The sequence below is a fragment of the Centropristis striata genome, chromosome 9 (assembly GCF_030273125.1).
Source record: "Centropristis striata isolate RG_2023a ecotype Rhode Island chromosome 9, C.striata_1.0, whole genome shotgun sequence".
In the NCBI taxonomy this organism is placed as follows: Eukaryota; Metazoa; Chordata; class Actinopteri; order Perciformes; family Serranidae; genus Centropristis; species Centropristis striata.
Window position 1 is genome coordinate 9,060,119 of NC_081525.1, and position 23,520 is coordinate 9,083,638.

The following is a 23,520-nucleotide window of genomic DNA, read 5'->3' on the forward strand; positions in this document are numbered from 1 at the left end:
AGGGACCCGTCCTTCTTGTCCACAAAGAAGAAACCGGCACCTGCTGGTGATGAAGATGGGCGGATCAACCCCGCCTTCAGGGAGGTGCCGATGTACTCCCTCATGGCCTCCCTCTCTGGCCCAGAGACCGAGTACAGTCGGCCCTTGGGAATGGTGGAGCCTGGAATAAGTTCAATGGCACAGTCATATGGCCGATGAGGAGGGAGTGACATGGCCTTGGTCTTACTAAAAACCTCCGGAAGGTGGTGGTAGCAGGAGGGCACAGAGCTCAGGTCCGGGAACTCGGAGTCTATGGTGGAGTTAGCAGAGGTAAAATTAGCCACAGTTACATCTCTCCCCTGAGTAGAGATGTCTAAACAGTCACCAACACAGTCCTTCCCCCACCCCATAATTTCTCCCGTTCTCCAGTTTACATGGGGGTTGTGGTGAAACAGCCATGGCTGTCCCAAAATCAGTGTTTGGGATGGTGATTTGAACAAATAAAAACGTATGTGTTCCCTGTGCTCGTTTATGTGCATTTTGAGGGGTTCTGAGATGTGTGTGATGGTGAAGAGTTCATTTCCATTGAGAGCTTTGGCGTTGATCGGTCTAACTAAAAGTTCAGATTTGAGGCCCAACTCCTCGGCTAAACCCCAGTCCATTAAACTCTCATCAGCCCCTGAGTCAATAAGCGCCCCAAGTTCTGTGGCAGTGTGGTGTATTACCTTGACTGTGGTGAGGGTACGTGGCACGGAGCTTAAGGCAGTAAACTGACTCACCACTGTGGATCTCTTGGCTGAGCAAACAGCGGCACGATGGCCTAACTCCCCGCAATAAAAGCACCGGCCCTCCTGCTGTCGTCTCCGTCGCTCCTCTTGTGTCAGCCGAGCCCTTCCCAGCTGCATGGGCTCTCCCTCCCCTTCCATGGGATAGGGACGACGCTGCTCTGGCAGTGAACGGCGGGGATCCCGCCAGTCCGGTGCTTGTGTGTGCGTGGATCTCTCTGCGGATTGGCTGCCGCGTTGCTGTTGGAGTTGACGGACCCTGTTGTCCGTCCGGATGGCGAGCGCGATGAGGGAGTCTAAGTCTGAGGGTAAATCCAAGGGCACAAGAAGGTCTTGAATGGGGGCTGCCAGCCCCTTCAGGAACACATCGTACAGGGCTGTGGTGTTCCACCCACTTTCCGCAGCCAAGGTGCGGAAGTGGATAGCATAGTCACAAACTGAGTTGCTGCCTTGATTTAGTCTGCTCAGCTCCTGAGCTCTTTCCCGGTCTGTCGTGACCGGGTCAAAAGTCCTCTGTAAGGCTGCCTTAAAGTCTATGAGTGAGTTGCAGAGTGGAGAGTCCTGAGCCCACTCTGCTGAGGCCCAAGCTTTGGCTCTACCGGTCAGGTGGGACACCATAAAGGCTATCTTGGCTCGGTCAGTGGGGAAAGCATTGGGAAACAGTTCATAATGAATAGAACAATCAATGAGAAAAGTCTTACAGAGTCCTGGTTCCCCAGAGAATTTTTCTGGTTGAGCCAACTTACAACCAGCCCCGACGATAGGCACAGCTGGGGCGGGAGCAGCTGCGGCTGCTAGAGGCTCGAGAGCTGTGGTGATCTGGACGGAACGGTCCTGGAGGGCCTGAATTTGAGCCGCGAGGTGACTCAACTGGTAAGCCATGGTTGTCTGAAACTCCTCCTGACGGGAGAGACGGGCCTCCTGAGCGCGCAGGAACTCTGCCATCTGATCAGTCTCTGCTGAGTCCATACTGGCCAGAGTGTACTGTCAGGCCTGGACATGAAGGAGGACTCAGATGCAGAGCGTAGATTCGTGGTGACTTTATTAATCCCTCTTATCCTCAGGACACGGTGATAAAATAAATGGCTATGAAAATATCCTATAAGTCTAATAAGAACAAAAAACCACTCCAAAAGGGAGGGACAAAACAGCAGACACAAAAGGAAAATAAACCAACAGAAAATCACTCCAAAGGGAGGAAAAAATGCTAAGGCTAAAGATACAAAACAAAAGGCACTCCTAAAAAACAGAGGCTGAACACACTATGGCACTAGGAACAAACTAAAAACACTATGAACACAAAATCACTCGCCTGGAGGAAAAGAAAACACTTCACAAAGAATCAGAGACAAACTTGGACAATGGTAACTGGCTTGGGTGATCGACAGGAACGAAACACTCTGGCACAAGACAAAGGGAGACGCAGACTATAAGACACATGAGGGCAATGGGGAACAGGTGGACACAATCAGGAATCAGGGAAGACAATCAGACTAGTGACACCAGGGGAAGGGCAAGTGATCTGAAACGAGAGGAGAGTTAATTTTCAAAATAAAACAGGAAGTCACAAGACAAAATAAAACCCAGAACAAGACAAACCTCACCGCGGTGTGACATTATTTGCCTTATCAAAAGTAAATCGCCTTTTTGAGGCCTTTATCATATTCAAAAACTCTCAATGTTTGGAATGTACATAAATCTCCGCTGAAATTTACGTATTCTAGTGGTCACGGGAATGGGCGTGGCAAAATGACTCAACAGCGCCCCCTTGAAAGTCAAGAAAATTCAGCCCCTCGCACAGGAATGTCGTAGAGACATGCAATTTGGTACATACATGTATCATGGCCAGACGCACCAAAAAATCTCAAGAACCCATACCCTAAAACTGACAGGAAGTCGGCCATCTTGGATCGAAAATGGCATTTCCTGGTGTTTTTGCCCATTTCCATGCTTTAACGAACTCCTCCTACAGATTTCATCCAATTCTCTTCAAACTTGGTCAGTACCATCACAAGGCCTTTGGGATCAAAAGTTGTATAAATCTTTACCGACGGTCACACTATGTGGGCGTGGCATGGCGGCAAAATATGGCGCCTCGTCATAAAACACAAGATCGTTATAACTTTTCAATACTTTGTCCCATCTGGTCCAAAATTCTCATGCTTCATCAGAGTCCAGCCCTTAACACTTCTAAATAACAATATTTCAAAAAGCCCCGCCTCTTTTGCTTTATCCACGCCCCCCTTCATAAAATTACCACGTTTCATACTTTAACGAACTCCTCCTACAGATTTTACCCGATCAACTTCAAACTTGGTCAATACCATCACAAGGCCTTTGGGATCAAAAGTTGTATAAATCTTTACCGACGGTCACACTATGTGGGCGTGGCATGGCGGCAAAATATGGCGTCTCGCCATGAAACACGGGACTGTATAACTTCACCATACATTGTCTCATCTGGCCCAAAATTCTTACACGTGATAAGGGTCCACCTCTGAACACACCCACATGTCAATATTGACACACAGTCATAGCGCCCCCCGATGGCAACAGGAAGTAACAACTTTAACGCCTAGCCCCAGCAGTAGGTTTCACGTAGACACACAAAATTTGGTACACACATGAATCATGTGGAGACGCACCAAAAAGCCTCTTGGACCCATACCTCAAACACAACAGGAAGTCCTTCATCTTGGTTTGAAGATCGCACAATTCATCTTTTTTACCCATTTCAACCTCGCATACTTTAACGAACTCCTCCTACAGATTTCACCCGATTGACTTCAAACTTGGTCAGTACCATCACAAGGTCTTTGGGATCAAAAGTTGTATAAATCTTTACCGACGGTCACACTGTGTGGGAGTGGTATGGCGGCAAAATATAGCGTCTCGCCATAACACACGAGACTGTATAATTGGACCATACATTGTCCAATCTGTCCCAAATTTCACACACGTGATTAGGGTCCAGCCCGGAACACACCCACGTGTCAATATTGACACACAGTCATAGCGCCCCCTGCTGGCTACAGGAAGTTACATGTTTTACACCTACCACGAGCACAGTAGTAGGAGACGCGCCCTTTGGTACGCATAGGGACTGAACCCACAACGCCACACCCGACGGCGTCTCCCCCGACGGCTCCACTCTACTCGGTCCCGTTCAGTCCTGCTTGCAGGCTTAGTTTTACGTTGTCTCTGTAACTCACGTTCCACACGTTTTGTGAATCATTTTTTACTTAATTTGCATAACTTCTATGGCTCACAGCTTGTGAATCTCTTTTTTTTTTTAACGTAACTTCCATGGCTCATTTCACCATCATAAATACTTCACCTTTGGCATGTCTTTAAGCTATTCTGGCATTTTATAACGTCTTACCAGAAGTTTTTTTGCCCTAAACCTAGATCAGTGGTTTTGTAGTCTAAAATCACCAAAACTGCAACATTTTTCACATCCACGATCCGTAAATGTATGTATGAAATTAAATGATGTGTGTGCTATTTTAAGGACTCTCCAATGCTTCACAAATTTCCGTGAAATAAGTACTACTTCTTAACACCGAATTCTCTAGTGGTGGCACGTAATGTGTGAAAATTACCTGCCACCAGCACGGAATCCGGTGTCGAGAAGTTGTGCTCATTTCACATAATTTTGTGAGATCATGTTGGTTGGAGGAGTCATCGTAATCACTACTCCTCTCTAGCCTGGCTAACACCAGACTAATCTCAAATGAGATCTAGTCTGACAACCAGCCATTCATTTCTCCGTAGAGGAGGTGTGGTTTACGATCCTCCGGAGCCGTTTATTGGGCGCTTAGAATGTCTATCAAAAGCGTCTGTAGGTAGCTCTTAGCCAATCGTATCAGTTATACCAGATGACGTAGTAGAGCTACAGAAATTGATGTTTGTTGTGTGTGTGTCTGTGAGAGAGTGTTGCTTGCTGCTTTGCTTCTCCAGTTCTCGCTTTCTGCAAGATTATTTATTTTCACGCTTTATTCCCCCTCATGTCATTCAGCCACACACATCCACTGATTTTATGGGCAATAAACAAGCTGCTGCGGGTCTCTCGGCGGCTCTGCTGTCCCCCGGCTCGTAGCGAGATCACCGGCGTTACGTTAGTGCCAGCTAATAGCCCCGCTACCATAACGCCGGTGATCTCGCTACGAGCCGGGGGACAGCGGAGCCGCCGAGAGACCTTTCGCCTTTCAACTTTCGCTCTAAACTATTTAAAACACCATCTACAGCTAAAGAGGGCTAAGAAACCTCTCTGGTTGCCAGCCTGCCTGGAGGTTCGAAATGAAATTCGAGCGCGCAAGGCAGTATGGGTATACCCAGGCTAACTCCTCTCCATGCTGGTTGAAAGACAACTACACTGTAAAAGATGTCCAAAAAAAACAACACAAAACACTTCCTGTGTAAGAATGCATTACTATGTGATAGAATATGCTGGATGTTAAAATGTGATGCTAAACACAGAAATTTTCCCCAATCAGGAACAGCAAACATTATTTTGTTGAAGGTCCAAAGAAGTATCATAAAAATACCTAAAAAACAACTTTTCTAAGGTGTTTTTGCATCAGCTGTGTAGGGACCCCTGCCATTTTTATCAAAAGCGCACGGATGTGATTCATCTTTTATTTCATTAAATAAGTGATATTAAGCTTTACTCTCCTCTCCCCCTTTCTTTCTGCCTCAGGGAGGATCTGCTGACCATTTGCCCTGCAGTGTTATGCAGAAAACCTCTGGTCTAAAACAATACCCTCGTAACTACTTCACATTTTACAAAACTTACGTTTTTTACGTAACTTCCGAACTCCTGTTGCTCACGTTTTGTGAATAATTTATTTCATGTAACTTACATAACTTCTTTGTCTCACAGCTTTTGAATCACTTTTTCTTTTTTTTAAGGAACTCGTTTTAAAAAAAACTTCAGTGCCTGTATTCACCCTCATAACTACTTCACTTCTGGCATGTCTTTTATATTCTGGCATTTTGTAACGCCTAACCAGAAGGTTTTTTGCCCAAAACCTAGGTCAGTGTTTTTGTAGCCTAAAATGACTGAAACTTTTTTTCAACCGCGACGACTTGTGTGCTATTTTAAGAACGCTCTGCTGCTTCACAAAATTATATGAAATGAGCACTACTTCTTAACACAGTCACGTTGTGATTTCACTGGCATCTGCAGCAGACAACTGTTTCCCCCTTTTTTATGCTGTTTATTAGTGTGTTCAAAACTGCCAGGTGATCCTCGATCCTATGTGTCAGAAGCGACCCAAAAAGCGTAGTACCAACAAGGAGACGTGATACTTTTCACTTGTGAAACCGGTTATATATCAGGTCCAACCATTAAATATGTATGTAAAGAAGAGGGCTGGTTCGCCCTCCGACAGGGAAGGTGCTACCGTGAGTTAAATAGCTTTCTGATACATTTTTTTGTTGTTGCAACTTGGATGAAGGCAGCAATAGGGATACAGCAAACGTTAATCCTTTTTAAGCTGGAATTTATTGTGTCTTCAAAATACCTATTACAATTGTTTTAAAGGTCCAAAGTACTTTGTACAATTGTTGTCGGGTACAATTAATTGTTAAGAGATGATATTGCACCTATGCATGCTAACATTTGGATATATCCAAATACGAACTGTAATAAATCAAATGGTACCGAGAGAGTTGAAGAAAAATGCTGCAATATGTTGCTGGCAACTTTTTCTGGTAACATCTATTTGCTTCTTCAAAGCAACAGATTGATAACATGGCTGCTGCACAAGAAACTCAAAAGAACAAAGCTGGAAAAAGAATGCTGTCACTGTTCTAAATAATTATTATTTTTAAATCACTTTAAATCACAGATTTATACAATGCAAATTATTTGTTCTTACCAAGATAAAAAAAAAATAGATTTAGAAGTGTTAGATAATTTATCTTGTTTTAAGAGTTAATTACTTATTTTAAGTGTTCAACATGCTTATTTCTAGATTTAACAATCTTAATTCAAGAAATCTTGTCAAGTGAAATGATCTGACCATGCAGCAAGATAATTCCCCTCAGATTTAGTGTTTTATCTTGTTTTTAAACACCCCTCTTTTGCAGTGTAAGCTAGTTGATGAATAAAATGTCTTTTCTCTCTGTTTTCAGTTCAGCCATGTGAAGGTTCTGCTGAAATTCCCAATGGTCGTTTTCAAGTTATCGAGGGGGAAGAGTTAGTTTTTGGAACAAAAATCAAATACTTTTGTAATAAAGGGTATGTGCATCTGGAATGATTAATGAAAACTATAAATAATGATAACACATGAGCGGTATTTATATAATATATTATTTTAAACACACTATAATGTAACACATTTGCTTATGAATGCATCTTAATTTGGTTTATTTGGTCACAACTATGTTAAAATGATATATGTAACATTTTACTACTCCTGCTGCTTTAGATGTCTATGTTCTCCTTATAGGGCAGTTTAAAATAGTGTGTTACAGACACAGTATTTTTGAATGGTGTACAAGTGAAAACAAAAAAAAGGATTACCTGGTACATTGTTTGTTTATTACTGACTGTGTTTTCATTTCCTAATAGACAGTTTTATTGTTGATTGCAGGTATAAAATGACGAGTAAGGAGACCACAAGGATTTGTACGCTGGACGGATGGAGCAATCACGTGCCAACATGTGAACGTGAGTCTTAGTAACCACAAGACTGCATAGAAGATTTCATGTTTTATATATATAATATGTGTGTATATATAACATTATATTTTATACATAATAAGCTATTACAGGCATCACAGTTGGAGCACTTTTTGACGTGGAATGGCCTGAAACTCTCACAGCTCTATCAACAGAAGAATAGATTAACACCAACATTAAAATATATCTGGTTCTTTGTTTCAAGTACCGCTGACAGATTTCACTGTTGACAAAACTGATTGAACAATCTGCACCTTTAGTCAAATCACGTTTAATTTTCTGGGTCAATTTTGATCGATTGTGTGTTGTGTTTGTTTTTTTACAAAACATGACTTCTCAGAAACAAAGCTGAATTTAAAGTGGTGGATGTTCTGTAAGAGTCCTGTGTTGATGATGTCTTTCAAAATTAAAATGGGAGGAATACACTTAAGGAATCTTTGGGAAGGCTCTGCTCTTTGTTCAAAGTGGGACTGTGTCTGATAAAATTTAGTTTTCTCTGTTCATCTTTTTGTGTTAATTCAGCTGTGAGCTGTGACCCTCCAACTGCTGATGGACGGTTAATAGTAAAAGGTTTACCAAATAATGACAATCCCATTCTCCCTCGCTACTCCATCGACTTCAGCTGTAGTGATCCTGGGAGTAATCTGATTGGCAGTGAACATCTGGTTTGTGGTGAAGATGGACAGTGGGATGATCAATTCCCTTCTTGTGAAGGTAAACCCTTTGAATAAGAATGATGTATTCTTCGATTCAACAACTTCCTATGATTAACCTGATCAAAAGCTTCACAAGCATCAATAAAGGACATAAGGATTTATGAGTTTTTACTTTGTTTACGATTTTCCTTAAGGCATATAAAAACACATCAGTGGCATTATAAAAACCTGGAAGGATAGTGGGGAACTATCATCTTCAAGGAATCGATCAAGAAATGTGATCGAAAAAAGTATTGAATGATCACTTTAAGGTTTTTAATCAGAAAAAATCAACAGTAGAACTCGCGGTTACGCATAGATGTGAAAGTAAGAGCATTTAACCACACACAGTACGAAGAGATCTCAAAGGATTGGGACTAAAGAGCTCTGTGGCCTCACGAAAACCACTTATCAGTTAGATTAATCAGGAAAAAAAGGCTCCAATTTCCCAGGGAGCATAGTGATTGGACTCTGGGGCAAAGGTTAAAGGTCATGCGGTGTGATGAGTCCAAATTTAACCTGTTCCATAGTGATGGGTGCATCAGGGCAAGAAGAGAGGTGAATTAAGTGATGCACCCATCATGTCCAGTGTTATGGGCAGTGTTATCAGGTCACCTGACTACCTGAATATGCTGAATGACCAGCTTTTTCCATCAATGGATTTTTTTCTTCCCTGATGGGACAGCATGTTTCAAGATGTCAATGCCAGAATTTATAATTTCTTTGAATTGTGAAAGTTTGGTTCAGGGATCCTCCATTTCTACACATGGATTGGCCACAACAGAGTCCAGACCTTAACCCCACTGAGAATCTCTGGGATGTGCTGGAGAAGACTTAGCCAGCAGTCCTACTTCCCCATCATCGCTACAAGATGAAAATTAATGCAACTCTTCAAAAAGCACTGTATTCAAATGCAAGTGTGTGCCGTAATCAAAGCTCCAGGGGGTCCAACAAAATATTAGAGTGCCTGGCCAAAAAAAAGTCAGTGAATAAGAAAAATACTTTTCCAGAAAATGACTAATTTGTTTTTATGTGGTTTTTTTTGTTTTTGTTGTTGTTGTTGTTGTTGTCGTCGTTTTTTTGCATTCTTTCAGATGCTTTGACTTGTGGAAAACCACCATACCTTGAGGATGGAGACATCACGACCAGTAGTAAAACCGAATACAGCCATGGAGAGAGGGTCGAATACAGATGTCAGAATTATTACACTATGCAAGGTGGGCCTTACAAAACCTGCAACAATGGTGAATGGACTGGATGGATGACCTGTCTCAGTAAGTTACTATTTCCTTTATGATTTCATGTTGTGGTGATCCATGTAATTGTTTTCTGAAAAACAAGTAAGGGGAAAGACCACATCGGTGTTGTAGATTCTATGTCTTTCTCTGTGTGCACATCTGCATTACTCCAGGTCACATTTAAAAAGGTTTAAAATAATGCAATCTCTATATACAACATTACTTGTTGAAGGGACACAGTTGCACTGACGCCACCAACGTACTTACCTTGATGAGGCCGGTACAACTCTCAACAAGGTATTTTAACATATTTTAACTAGGTTTTAACCAAGGCCCTCGCACGGCAGGAGTGCAAGTTAGTCTTTGTATCTTTTCTTATTAGAAAATAAAAATAATAATAATATGTTTATGTGCATATATATATATATATATATATATATATATGTATTCAGCTGTGTGTATACATGTGTATATATGTACTCTACGGACAGCCGGGTGAAATGTAGCAATTCTGCTAAACCTGTTATGTACAACCATCTTCGCATATCTCATGTTCCATGTTGAAATGTCTAATGGCTCTGTACTGTCTGTCCTAAAATAAAATTCATTCATTCATTCATTCATATGGTTAATTTTTTTTGCCAGAACTGCAAAACAAAATATGTTACTGATTTCATTTGAGAAGATCTATTACATTTTTTTTTTTAAATGAATTAATACATTTTTCTATTATATATGCAGTATTCTATGCAGTATCCTGTGCAGTCATTCTGCATTAATAAACTGATTTTTATGTGTTATCTCTTGCAGAACCCTGCACTGTCGATAAACACATCATGGCGAGCTACAATATTAGATTCAGATATTCACATGAAGAGAAGCTGTATTTATCCCATAATGATGTCATTGTGTTCAGTTGTACCAGAGGAAGACCTGTCGGCACAGTGGAGATGCGTCAAAGGTGTGTTAATGGTCAGATGGACTTCCCTACTTGCGAGTGAAAGCTTTTAATCAACTGTCTTTAATAAACATGAACTGGCTGGACAAACATGTTAATGATTAACCAGAGTAAACACTTAGACCAGTTATGTCCTGATCCAGTGTCCATACTTCTCTGCTGTGTGTTGTCATATGAATAAAACATACAACGTCACTTGGTCTGTTTTTCTGCCTCTAAATGTGTGATGAGTGTAAAATATGTGTCCCATCTTTACTTATTTTAATGTGCTAACAGGAAGATTCAAGTCTGGAGAATAAAATACATAATATCTGAAATGTTGATGTGGCTCAAAAAATATAACAAAAGGTCCAGTTTGCTGATCGTGTTTGGTCTTCAAAGTTCAGAGATTTCCTACAGATGCTTCTATAAATGCTCTTGAATTTCTACATGGGTTTCACTTATCAGCACAGACGTGGTGTTAATAACTTTGTAGCATTGGGGGAAGTCAGTTTCATAAAGTAAACTTTACCTGCTGTTGTTTCTGTATATAGGTTCATGAGCGTCTTTCAAACAACATGCCACAATGAATAACAGGAAAATATATAGAACCTGGAAAAAACATCAGGAAGGCATTAGAATAGTACAACGGGTGTGTCAGCCAAACAATTTGGTGCCACTTTTTGTTTGATTTTGGTCTTTTCATGAGATTTGAAATATAGAAAATCATCAGCACTGGGTTGTACCAGCTATGGGCAGATATGTGATATGTGTAATTTTGTCTTCGCAAGTCAAGTAATATGACAAGTTATGTCAAGTCAAGTGGAGTCCTTAGTTAAGGCAAGTCACAACATAATTGTTCAACAATGAATTGCCATTTAATGGTTATTTATTACTGTAAATTTATTTAATGGACTTAAACATTTGGCTGAGAATGTATTCAGCTTTTATGAACTAGATTATGGGATACAGAACAAATATGCTGTACACACATAGGATTCTGTTTGTAAACTCTTCTGGGAACAACCAGAATTGCAAAAAATGCATAAGGGTGTTTCCATTACAGTCCAATACCCTGAATGAGGCCGGTCTCCCTCGCCGAAACGCCCCTAATTTGAATATGAGCCGTCTGGAGCGGTCTTTTGACAGGACTTTTTTTCGGCCCTGTTGAAGAGCAGGGTCGTTTTTCTCCACTGAAAAAAGCCTGGTTGCTGATTGGATAGAACGATAAGCCGGATGTGAGGTAGTACTTGACGGCACAACAACACGCGCCATTTGTAAAAGCCAGCGAAGCACTGTTGCCAACTTAGCTACTTTGTTGCCATATTTAGCAACTTTTCAGACCCCCTTCGTGACTATACAAAACAGCGACTGGCAACAAAACCAGCGACTTTTTCTGGTGTTATTGGAGACTATCCTTACTCTTCTTAGGGAGCCACAGGGCCAGGCTGCTTGTTTAGAAGAGTAAGAAAGAATCAAAATGGCACAGTCTGCCCTTCAACTACAACAGTCTAAGAAACTTAAGGATGACTTTGTCCGCCTCATAGACACTGTCATACACACAAAGAAACAGTGCATTTTCTCAAGCTTCCCCCGCCCTGTTTCAGGGACATCAAGTTCAGCCGTCTACAGCAGCTGCACATCTGGCTGAAGGACTACTGCTGTGCCAGAAGCATCCCCTATGTGGACAACTTCACAGCCTCCACATATTATCGTTCCTCTTAACGAGCCCCTGTGGCTCTTTAAGAGGAATGACAATAAGCCTGCAGCATAATGTGAATGGGTCCATTCTGCATAACTAGTACATTTACTTTTGATACTTTAAGTACATTTTGATGTTGATACTTTTGTTCTTTTACTTCAGTCAGTTTTGAATGCAGGACTTTTGCTTCTCATGGAGTAATTTCAGTGTGGGGATCTGAACACTTTTTCCACTACTGCTTTGCAGCATATACAATCCATATTTTGGTGATCTACAATAGATGGTTTTAATGTTTGAATTAGTATTATTTTGAATTAATATCTTTGACTGTAACTAACAGAGAAATTTAAGGTATCTCCCTGTGAAGTTTTAGTAGCTATTCATGGTTTAATTATGTCCTCTAGTAACAAAGGACTCTGTCTTCAGTGCAGAAACAGACACATGTCCACAGAAAAAGCAGCACATACTAAAAGCGGGATGCAGAATCTGTGTCTTCACTCTACTTCCTATACCTCTTCTCTTTACTTCTTATTTTCTTCTTGTTTGCTTTTTATTTTATTTTACTATTTTGGTGCTTGTAACTTTCTTATTTTGAAGATTTGTATCAAATCTCAGTTCTTAATAAAATTTTTGTTGAGTCTTCATAACTTCAGTTTCGTGTCTATTTTTGACCTGTTTTGCTTTATTTACACTGAACAGCAATCAGCAACAAATGTAACTTTTGCAACAAACTAGAGACAAATTGACCCAGAGCTCAAGACTCCATCCTCCAATCCACAACGCAGCCTCAACTTGAGGGCCTCCAGATTCTCTGTGAATTCAACAAGGCTGAAACAGCCTTTCACAGCCAAAGACTTTTTGACAGCGAGGGTCATCTCCTGCTGCGGCCCGAAGCCCCTCAACGCAAGATAGACACTCAACCGGCGGTGCAGGCCCAACAGTGTGAACCTGGAAGGTGCAATATGGTGCGGTTCAATCAAGTGACTGAAGGGACTCGTCCGGTGTCCAGCCACAGACCAATCCGACCCAACGGCTGTTCTGACTTGAAAATAGCCGGTGAACCCCGTCCAGTCCAGTGGCAAAGAAGAATCTCAGGTCGTATGGCTGTGTTTCTGTGATTGATGGGTTGGTGATGATTCTTGAGTTAAACCTTGTCTATTAATTTTTAGATGGTTAGATAAACTTCAGCAAAGACTTGGTTATTTAACAGTAAAACAAATCTGTCATCTCATTAAATCTCAAACCTATGATTCAGTTAATATCTGACTTAGAAGTTATGATCTTTCTTTCTTACTTTCTTCTATTCTATTCTAGTTTAGTAAATACATGCATGAAATCTTCTATCATTGTGAGATTTACTTTTCATGCAGAAATTCATGGTCAATGATTACGTATTGAAATGATGTCTCATATCTAAAGATTGCTCGTCCTGGTAATCATTTCATTAATATCAAAACATTTAGTTTGTTTTGACTTTTTAAGTTGAATAGACCATCAAGTTTAACTGATGAATACTGTATTCTAATGGTGGTGCCCTTTTCTTTTATTACAATGTAACCTAGATTTAATGGTTAACCTTAATTTACTTAATTAAATAATAAATTGATTAATCTGCGTATAGTCTCCTACAGTTGTTTGGTCAGAAAGAACATGTGCATTAGTCTTAGTCTGCTATTTTAATGTTTTTAATGTAGTTCTTTAAGGTTAAGTTGGGTTAAAAATGCAATTGGGCATGTTGAATGTTCGTCAATATAATTTTCAAACATTTAGAAAAACAAATGACAGTGCATTGCCTATTAGTGTACTTTTAAGTATGAATCATGATGGTGCAATATAAACAGCATTGCTCTCTCTAATCTAATTAATCATTGACCAATTTTTTTCACTTATTGAATTATCAAATGGACTTTATACTTTAGTAAGTTATTAACACTAATTGTGACTAAAACTGTTTCTTACAAATGTATAACTTGAAGTTGGCTCAAAATGGTCTTAAACTTGTCTCGTGTATGCTGTGTTCAAGGTGAAGAATTCATGTTTTCCTTTATGTTGTTGTGCTAGATATAAAATGTATTTTTCTCATTGCTGTTGATCATGTAGGGTCAAACCTGATGTGATATAAATGATTCCTGATACTGGCCCTAAAAGATCATTTATGTTATGTTACGAGCATGTTTGTTATTTTTGGTTTGAAAAGCAGACCTACTTTAGTCTATACGTTGATTATTTTTGTACAGAAAACAGGGGATAAGGGGAACTGTTTTTCCGTATTGCATGTGTGAACAGTGTGTGTGAGTGTGTGTGTGTGTGTGTCATGTTGTGTGCATACAGCCTTGTGCAACCCCACTGACCTTCTGTACCCCAGAGTGCTCAGACTGGAGACAAACACACAGAAAGAGTTTGCCAAACGAGTTTGCCTCAGTTAGACTTTGTCATTGAACAGCTGCTCATCGAAATGCGATCATCTTTCATCCTTTTGTTTCTCCACCTGTGGGGGAACGTGGAAGTTTCTTTATCACAGAATGGTAAGACAGACTTTTACTTGATTGAACGTGTATACAGTTGTTAAATTAAAGAAAGATAGATTCTAGTGTTTCTTACAGTATAGTGCACAAAGTCATATTGTTACTGTCACGTTGTGATTTCACTGGCATCTGAAGCAGACAACTGTTTCCTCTTTTTTATTAGTGTGTTCAAAGCTGCCAACTGTTCCTCACTCCTCTGTGTCAGAAGCGACCCAAAAAGCGGTGTACCAACGAGGAGACGTGACACATTTCACTTGTGAAACTGGTTACATATCAGGTCCAACCATAAAATATGTATGTACAGACGAGGGCTGGTTCGCCCTCCGACAGGGAAGGTGCTACTGTGAGTTAAATAGCTTTCTGCTCCATTCTTTTTTTTTGTTGTTGCAACTTGGATGAAGGCAGCAATGGGGATACAGCAAACGTTAATCCTTTTTAAGATTGAATTTATTTTGTCTTCAAAATACCTATTACAATTGTTTTAAAGGTCCAGAGTACTTTGTACAAACTGTTGTTGGGTACAATTAATTGTTAAGAGATAATTGCACCTATGCATGCTAACATTTGAATATATCCGAATACGAACTGTAATAAATCAAATAGTACCGAGAGAGTTGAAGAAAAATGCTGCATTATGTTGCTGGCAACTTTTTCTGGTAACATCTATATGCTTCTTCAAAGCAACAGATTAATAACATGGCTGCTGCACAAGAAAGTCAAAAGAACAAAGCTGGAAAAATAATCCTTTCACTGTTCTAAATAATTATTCTTTTTAATCACTTTAAGTCTGAGATTTATGAGCTAGTTGATGAATGAAATGTATTTTCTTTCTGTTTTCAGTAAAGCCATGTGAAAGTCCTGCTGAAACTCTCAATGGTCATTTTCGAGTTATCGAGGGGGAAGAGTTAGTTTTTGGAACAAAAATCGAATACTTTTGTAATACAGGGTATGTGCATCTGGAATGATTCATGAAAACTATAAATAATGATAACACATGAGTGGTATTTATACAATATATTATTTTAAACACACTATAATGCAACACATTTGCTTATGAATGCATCTTAATTTGGTTTATTTGGTCACAACTATGTTAAAATGATATATGTAACATTTTACTACTCCTGCTGCTTTAGATGTCTATGTTCTCCTTATAGGGCAGTTTAAAATAGTGTGTTACAGACACAGTATTTTTGAATGGTGTACAAGTGAAAACAAAAAAAAGGATTAGCTGAATCCGTGTGTCATTTCTTGTTTCCATTTAATATTGAAATATGAAAAAACAAGCATCTTTTTTGTGTTTATAATAAAAAAACAAATAACAAAATCATTTTTCATTATTTGATTTTTGATTGCCAATTGAAAATGGAAAGAACGAATGATATGGATTTACCTGGTACATTGTTTGTTTATTACCGACTGTGTTTTCATTTCCTAATAGACAGTTTTATTGTTGATTGCAGGTATCAAATGATGAGTAAAGAGACCACAAGGATTTGTACGCTGGACGGATGGAGCAATCACGTGCCAACATGTGAACGTGAGTCTTAGGAACCACAAGGCTGCATAGAAGAGAGTTTGTTTTTATATATATAATATGTGTGTATATATAATGTAACATAATAGAATTGCATGGTCAGAGAAGCTATTACAGGCATCACAGTTGGAGCACTTTTTTGACGAAGCTGAATTTAAAGTGGTGGATGTTTTGTAAGAGTCCTGTGTTGATGATGTCTTTCAAAATTAATATGTGAGAATACACTTGATTAATCTTTGGGAAGTCTCTGCTCTTTGTTCAAAGTGGGATTGTGTCTGATAAAATGTTATGTTTTCTCTGTTCATCTTTTTGTGTTAATTCAGCTTTGAGCTGTGACCCTCCAACTGCTGATGGACGGTTAATAATAACAGGTTTACCAAATAATGACAATCCCATTCTCCCTCACCGCTTCCTCGACTTCAGCTGTGATCCTTTGAGTAATCTGAATGGTAGTGAACGTCTGGTCTGTGGTGAAGATGGACAGTGGGATCATCCATTCCCTTCTTGTGAAGGTAAACCCTTTGAATAAGAAGCTTTAGAACAGGGGTGTCAAACTCAAATACACAATGGGCCAAAATTTAAAACTTCGCGGGCCAACATTGAACAAATAAACCTTTAAATATATACAAAACATGTTTTGCTTTAACATTAAATATGGAACCAGCAACGCTTATAAACATACAATATATAACTAAATAGGGGCTTCCGGCGGAACGAGGAGGATGTAAGACGTGTCTCGCGGAGGCTCCGCTGAAATGTGACTTCTTTATACTTTTATATTACACTTTTTCATCATTTCCGCCGGCGTTAAGCTCTAATATTACAGCCTTTCGCCACATGTAAAAAAGATTTGTTTGCGGGCACCCAAGGATGGCAAGCCGAGGGAAAAGTGACACTTCTAAGGGAGGCCGTGGTAAGCACCGGCTTTCACCTGAGCCGCAACCCCGAGATCAGCCAGACGCAGATGCTAACGCTAATGCCAATACCACCCTGCTGCAGAACATGAGGGAGATGATGGACGAAATGCGTTCAGACATCATCAGTAAGTTTGAAACCACCATCTCGACAGCAGTTAAAAGAGAGATTGTGGCGGCTTTGGAGCCTTTTGAGAACAGACTTGCTTCCTATGGTGACTCAATCGCGGACCTCGAGCGCTCGGCTAATGCTCACGAGACGGAGCTGTCCGACCTCCGAGCTAATGTTAGCAAGCTAACAGCCACTGTTGACTCCCTGTCAAAGAAATGCGAGGACCTGGAGGGTCGTTCAAGGTGGAACAATATTCGCCTAGTGGGCCTGCCTGAGGGCACAGAGGGTCCTCGTCCCACTGAGTTCATTGCCCAGCTCTTACAAGACATTCTCAGTCTCGACGACAAACCTATGCTGGACCGGGCACATCGCACTCTACGCACCAAGCCCAAGGACGGCGAACCCCCGCGTCCACTCGTCATTCGGGTAAACTTTTTCCAAGTCCGGAACCAAATTCTACGCCGAGCTGGAGAAGCTTCCCCGCTTACCTACATGGGCAGGAGGGTCTCGATCTACCCCGACTTCACCCCTGCGGTGGCTAAGAAGCGGGCCGCCTTTGCTACAGTAAAGAAGGAGCTCCATTCCTGTCCGAATGTCAAGTTTGGCCTTCTCTACCCGGCGACGCTACGCATCACTCTGCCCGGAGGGCAGACCCACAGGTTTGAGGATCCAGCCTTAGCTTCGGATTTCATTGATAAAAACATTAAAAAGGGAGTCATCCCTGACTCTATTTAACAAACATGTCAACTTGCTATTTAGCTGCTATTGTTGCTAGCCTTGAGGACTACATTTACTACTCACCATGGATGCCTTGTCTTGTATTCAGTGAGCTGCAGTTCTGATGTGACACTGATTTTGTTTTCTTGTTTATTCCCTTCATTCTTGATTTTCTCTAACATGGCTCATGGTGATAATTTGAGTGCAAAATACCTCGAGCAAGAATGCTTCACACTTATTATTGTTCAATAAGAATGTTTCATGTATGGATATATTAATCAACCTTAGCTACCCGGCTCAGTTATAAGTACGTTAATTACAGTGTAATTTCATTGATTTAACTCCATGTCACAATTCCAACGCCTAGGTAGTTGTAGTTCTTTAGTAGTTTAGCGTAGGCTCTCCTTAGAGCTACAAGAGGTGTGACAGTTTGTGTGTTTAAGGGGGTACATTGCGCGCATCCCGTTTGGGGGGATGCTTCTGCTAAAGTTCATGTGGGTGGGTTTACGGGAGGGAGGGCAAATGTATGTGTGTGTTTCTATGCGTTTTTTAATGTTTTTCTTTCTTTTTGTTTCACATCAGTCATGTTTTCACTTCCATTTTTGCTCCAGATCATCACTCTTGCATAATGCTTCCGTTACCTAGCTATGACCTCATCCAATGTAACATCACCCAGTGGGTGGGCCATTAGATTTACAAGCCTTAACTGTAAAGGGCTCAATAATCCGATAAAACGGAGTAAGATACTGCACCATCTTTATCATCTTGGTGCCCAGGTAATTTTTTTGCAAGAGACCCACCTCAAAATCTCAGACCACTCTAAATTGAAGAGGGGATGGGTAGGTCAGTTTTATCATTCCTTATTTCAAGGCAAATCTCGGGGTGCAGCTATCTTGTTACATAAATCTGTCCCCTTTGTGCACTCAAATACAATCTCTGATCCTACTGGTAGATTTATCATAGTTACTGGCCAGATTCATAACACCAGGGTGGTCTTGGACCAAACGGGGTTTATTCGAAATAGGCACTCTTTCTCTAACCTTAGACGTTTGTTCAATGTACTTTACAATGTCTCTTCTTCCAACACCCACGAAGCCGTAATATCACTAGACGCCGAAAAGGCATTTGATAGAGTTGAGTGGGATTATCTCTTCTATGCCTTGGAGAAATTTGGTTTTAAGAATAACTTTGTTTCATGGATTAAGTTGCTTTATTCGGCCCCGCAAGCCTCAGTCAGGACGAATAATATCCAATCAGAATATTTTCGCCTATATCGCTCCACTAGGCAGGGCTGCCCTTTAAGTCCCCTATTATTCGCTATCGCCATTGAACCTCTGTCGATAGCTCTTCGGTCTAAACCCCTTATCACAGGCATATTTAGAAATGATACTCAGCTGAAAGTTTCCCTTTACGCGGATGACCTTCTCTTATATGTTTCTAATTTGTCTGTCTCAGTTCCCGCCGCTCTTGCCACCCTTCATTCATTTGGTCAAATATCTGGGTACAAATTAAATTTAAATAAAAGTGAGATATTTCCTATTAACCCCGCTGCTAAGATGTATCCCCTGAAAAATTTTCCCTTTAAAGTCGCCAACTATAGTTTTGTATATCTTGGAGTCCATGTTACACACAAATTTGAAGACCTTTACAAGGCTAACTTTGCCCCCCTATTGACCCGAATCCAGAAAGACTTTGAACGATGGTCTCTGCTTAATCTGTCTTTGATTGCACGTGTCAACTCTGTTAAAATGAATATACTCCCAAGACTCTCCTACTTGTTCCAGTGCGTGCCCCTCTTTCTCCCTCAGTCTTTTTTCCGTAAACTAGATGGCCTGATTTCAGATTTTATCTGGAATAAAAAGGCTCCTAGGATACGCAAACAATATTTGCAAAGACCGAAGTCACTTGGAGGGTTAGCCCTGCCAAATCTTAGGTTCTATTATTGGGCCACCAATATCAGGATTCTCAAATACTGGCTTCAATATGAGGCTTTTGATCCTCCTCCAACATGGTTGGTTATGGAAGCAAGGTCAGCAAATCCTGGCTCATTGAAAGCCTTAGTGCACTCCCCTATTTACTCATCCACTCTTCCCTACACCAAAAATGTGATTGTTAAGACCTCACTCCGGATCTGGGTCCAGTTTAAGCGCTACTTTGGCCTACAGACATTCTCCATTTATGCACAGCTAGCAGCTAATCATGCTTTTCCTCCTTCCCTCATAGACAGTGTTTTCTTACGGTGGACAAATTTTGGTATTCATAACTTTAAAGACCTGTATATTAATAATGTCTTTGCTACTTTTCAGCAACTTTCAGATAAATTCTCACTTCCTAAGCAACATTTCTTTAGATATTTACAAGTCCGCAGCTTTGTTCATGACGCATTTCCTAGCTTTCCTAATTTACCCTCTGATTCAGCTTTGGATAGTTTCCTGACACCAATCCCTACTCTTAAAGGCTCTATCTCTTATATCTATGATCAAATTAACATTTTACGTTCAGAACCCCTAGGCTTAATTAAGTCACAATGGGAGGAGGACCTGGGGGTGGAAATATCAGAGGAAGTCTGGACAGAGATTTTGAAACGGGTACATAAATCTTCTATTTGTGCAAGACACAGTCTTATTCAGTGCAAGGTTGTACACCGTACTTATTACACTAAAGCTCGACTGGCTAAGATCTATGACGGTGTGACTCCAACTTGTGATAGGTGTAAGCAATCTCCCGCAAACTTAATTCATACACTCTGGCATTGTCCATCCCTGTATAATTATTGGACTCAGATTTTCAATACTCTGTCAGAGGTAATTGGGGTGGAGATAAAGCCAAATGCTCTGAGTGCACTTTTTGGGGTTTCTCCCTCTTCCCTCACTAAGCCCAAAAAGGATGTGCTGGCTTTTGCTACTCTGTTAGCCAGGAGACTAATTGTAATTAATTGGAAATCAACAACACCGCCCTGTCATGTCCGCTGGATTAGAAACACTCTTTATTTCCTTAAGTTGGAGAAAATTAGACTATCTTTATCTGGCTGCTCCAGTTAATTTGGGAAACTATGGGGCCCATTCCTACAATTTGTTAAGACGACAGATCTCCCACTTACCCCTGACTGACATGACAGAGGCAACTTAGAGGGGTGGATGTGTTGCTTCTGGTATGGTGAGGGTCGCATGCCACTACTTTGATTTAGGATGTCTGTTGCTATTTCAATTACAGTTTACTATTACCTGACTGATGTGCCTGTGTTTGTTTTTTATTTTTTATTTTTTTATTTTATTTTTTTGTTTGTTTTTTGTGGCTGTTCTGGTTCTGTGGGTTGTTCGGGTATGCAGCAATACTTCCAGGATCACTCTTGTTTTTTGTTGTCTGTTTTTTCTATAAGAAAAAAATGACTAATTTTACTCTTTGTATGTTTTAATACTGTTGTACTCATCTGCAAAACCCAATAAAAAAAGTTTGGGAAAAAAAAAAAATATATAACTAAATATTGCAGACATGCAAAATCAAATTTCAAATAAAAAACACATCAATGTCATTAATTTATTAAATAAAAATCGTATGCCTCTTTTCTATTTGCATCCTTCTGATTTAAATATCAAAATAAACTTTTTCAACAGGTTAATAAATTCTGCCTTTCTTTTCGCCATTTTTGGGAAGGGGTAGCTCGGAGACAGCTCTAGCTTGAGGTTGCTATGACGACTGTCCTGATTGACGTGCCAAAACAACAGCAGGGCATTGTGGGATTTGGAGTATTAGTGGTAAATTATTATATATATATATAATATTATCAGTATTGCCTCGCGGGCCAAATAAAATTACACTGCGGGCCAGAGTTTGACACCCCTGCTTTAGAAGCATCAGTAAAGGACATAAGGATTTATGAGTTTTTACTTTGTTTACAATTTTCCTTAAGGCACATACACACACATCAGTTTTTAACTTTGACACTGTAGACTGAATCCAGCCATTTAATCTGTCAAACACGATTATTTCTAGCACTTTGGATAATACACTGGCTATTGCTATGGGTCTATAATTATCACACTACATACCTTACCAGCTTTGTCTTTTATAATTGACGCTAATAGAACCGACTACATTGAGTCTGGAAACAAGCCATAAATTATAAAGCCAGTAAAGCAAATAGCAAGGAGAGCAGCTATCCTCACACCTTTATTCAATAACACTTGTTTTATTCTTTCTAGAAATCACTTGTGAAGTTGGAGTGATGCCCCCTCATGTCGATGCAGTGGGACTTCCACCAGGAAATAATACAGTCAAGGCTGGACATAAATTACAGTTTCAATGTGACAATAGACGTCCAGTATACGGGCCTGCAGAAATTGAATGTTTGAAAACCGGGGAGTGGAGTGCTGGCTATCCAACTTGCGATGGTATGTTCACTTTGTTTGGAGGTTGAAACCATTTATTTTCATTTAACCCACCTTTTCATTTTTCATATTTGAATTCAACCATATTTTTAGGCAACCACTTGTATTACATAACAGTACAGAGATTCACAGTATGACTCATAGATGACAATAAAGCTTGATGGTTATTAAAAAGGGGACGAAATCTAAATATTTTATGGCTGCTTAAAGATGAGAGACACAGGAGATGAATGTGAGTCTCTGGTCACATTAAGCTCAAAGCTAAAGCTAAGACTTAAAGGCATTGTTTTTTATTGGCCTTTTGGAGGCAGCAGAAACAAGCTGAATATGTAAGTGGCTGCCAGCTGTATGAAACGTAGGTCTTTTTCTTTTCTTTTTTAAAATCAATTGCTCTCTAATGTCACTTGAAACGTGTCTAAGCCTGACCCTGAATGCATGACTAATCAGATTCTCTTCTTCAAAACAGACGCATGCACAGTGAAAGATGTGTCAAACACCGTACGCATGACTCCAAGGTTTTTAACAAACAATCAACTGATAAAAGGACAGAAGTTGCGTTTTGAATGCACAAATCCTAGAGACACCCTTCGAGGAAATGCAGAGGTTGCATGTCTAGCAAACGGACAGTGGAGTCATGACTTCCCAACATGTGGAGGTAAATCAATTATTTTCTTGCACTCTTATCTAGATTAATGATGGAAAGATGATACAAATGCAAACACACATGACATCTTAGTGCTGATATTTTAGAATTCAGCAGTTATTAATCGGTTTTAATTTTCATAAAAAGGACTAACAAAGGACATTTTTCTGATCCTAATGTAACCCTCCCACCAATATACTCGTGCTATGTGTAGTACTATATGCACCTTTAACTCTCAAAATATGTATCAAATGGTGGAAAATACATCTCAAATTAAATTCTGTCTAGGGTAAAATATGATTCACACTCTCTATGTTAACTGATGAGAGGCTATAAGGTTAACCTTGGTTTTATGAACCCAAATAGGAATTTTCTCAAGCAATACACACAATGATAAAACAACACAAACACAGCATATACGTTCAACTTTGTATTATAAATGAAATAAAAAACCTTTCACATATATCAGAATGCTAATGAGCCAAGACATGTAAATAAACATAAAATAAACACTGGAAAGACCCGGGTATTAAGTGCACTTTTGTTTAGTATTGGTTTGTCTATGCAGGCTTGCAATAACTATAAGTTGGCGCGCTTAAACGTGGGAGCTCATGTGATAAAAACAGATCCGCTTCAAATACTTCCGGCCACAGAGAGACC

At 40.1% G+C, this 23,520-nt stretch overlaps 2 protein-coding genes across 3 annotated transcripts in view; both read left to right on the top strand.

The window, feature by feature from the left end:
- LOC131978265 (complement factor H-like) overlaps window positions 1-10,538 on the top strand; it is a 57,086-nt gene extending 46,548 nt beyond the window's left edge. The window contains exon 20 of the mRNA XM_059341844.1: window positions 10,196-10,538. Within this exon, the coding sequence (XP_059197827.1) occupies window positions 10,196-10,386 (191 nt within the window). The 3' untranslated portion in view covers window positions 10,387-10,538. The remainder of the gene's footprint in view (window positions 1-10,195) is intronic.
- The window catches only part of LOC131978266 (complement factor H-like), a 52,714-nt gene that overhangs the window by 24,686 nt on the left and 4,508 nt on the right, over window positions 1-23,520 (top strand). For both annotated transcript variants that reach the window (XM_059341847.1, XM_059341846.1), the window contains 5 exons: window positions 6,903-7,008; window positions 7,364-7,440; window positions 7,975-8,166; window positions 22,032-22,220; window positions 22,684-22,872. In XM_059341847.1, coding sequence (XP_059197830.1) covers window positions 6,903-7,008; window positions 7,364-7,440; window positions 7,975-8,166; window positions 22,032-22,220; window positions 22,684-22,872 — 753 coding nt within the window. The remainder of the gene's footprint in view (window positions 1-6,902; window positions 7,009-7,363; window positions 7,441-7,974; window positions 8,167-22,031; window positions 22,221-22,683; window positions 22,873-23,520) is intronic.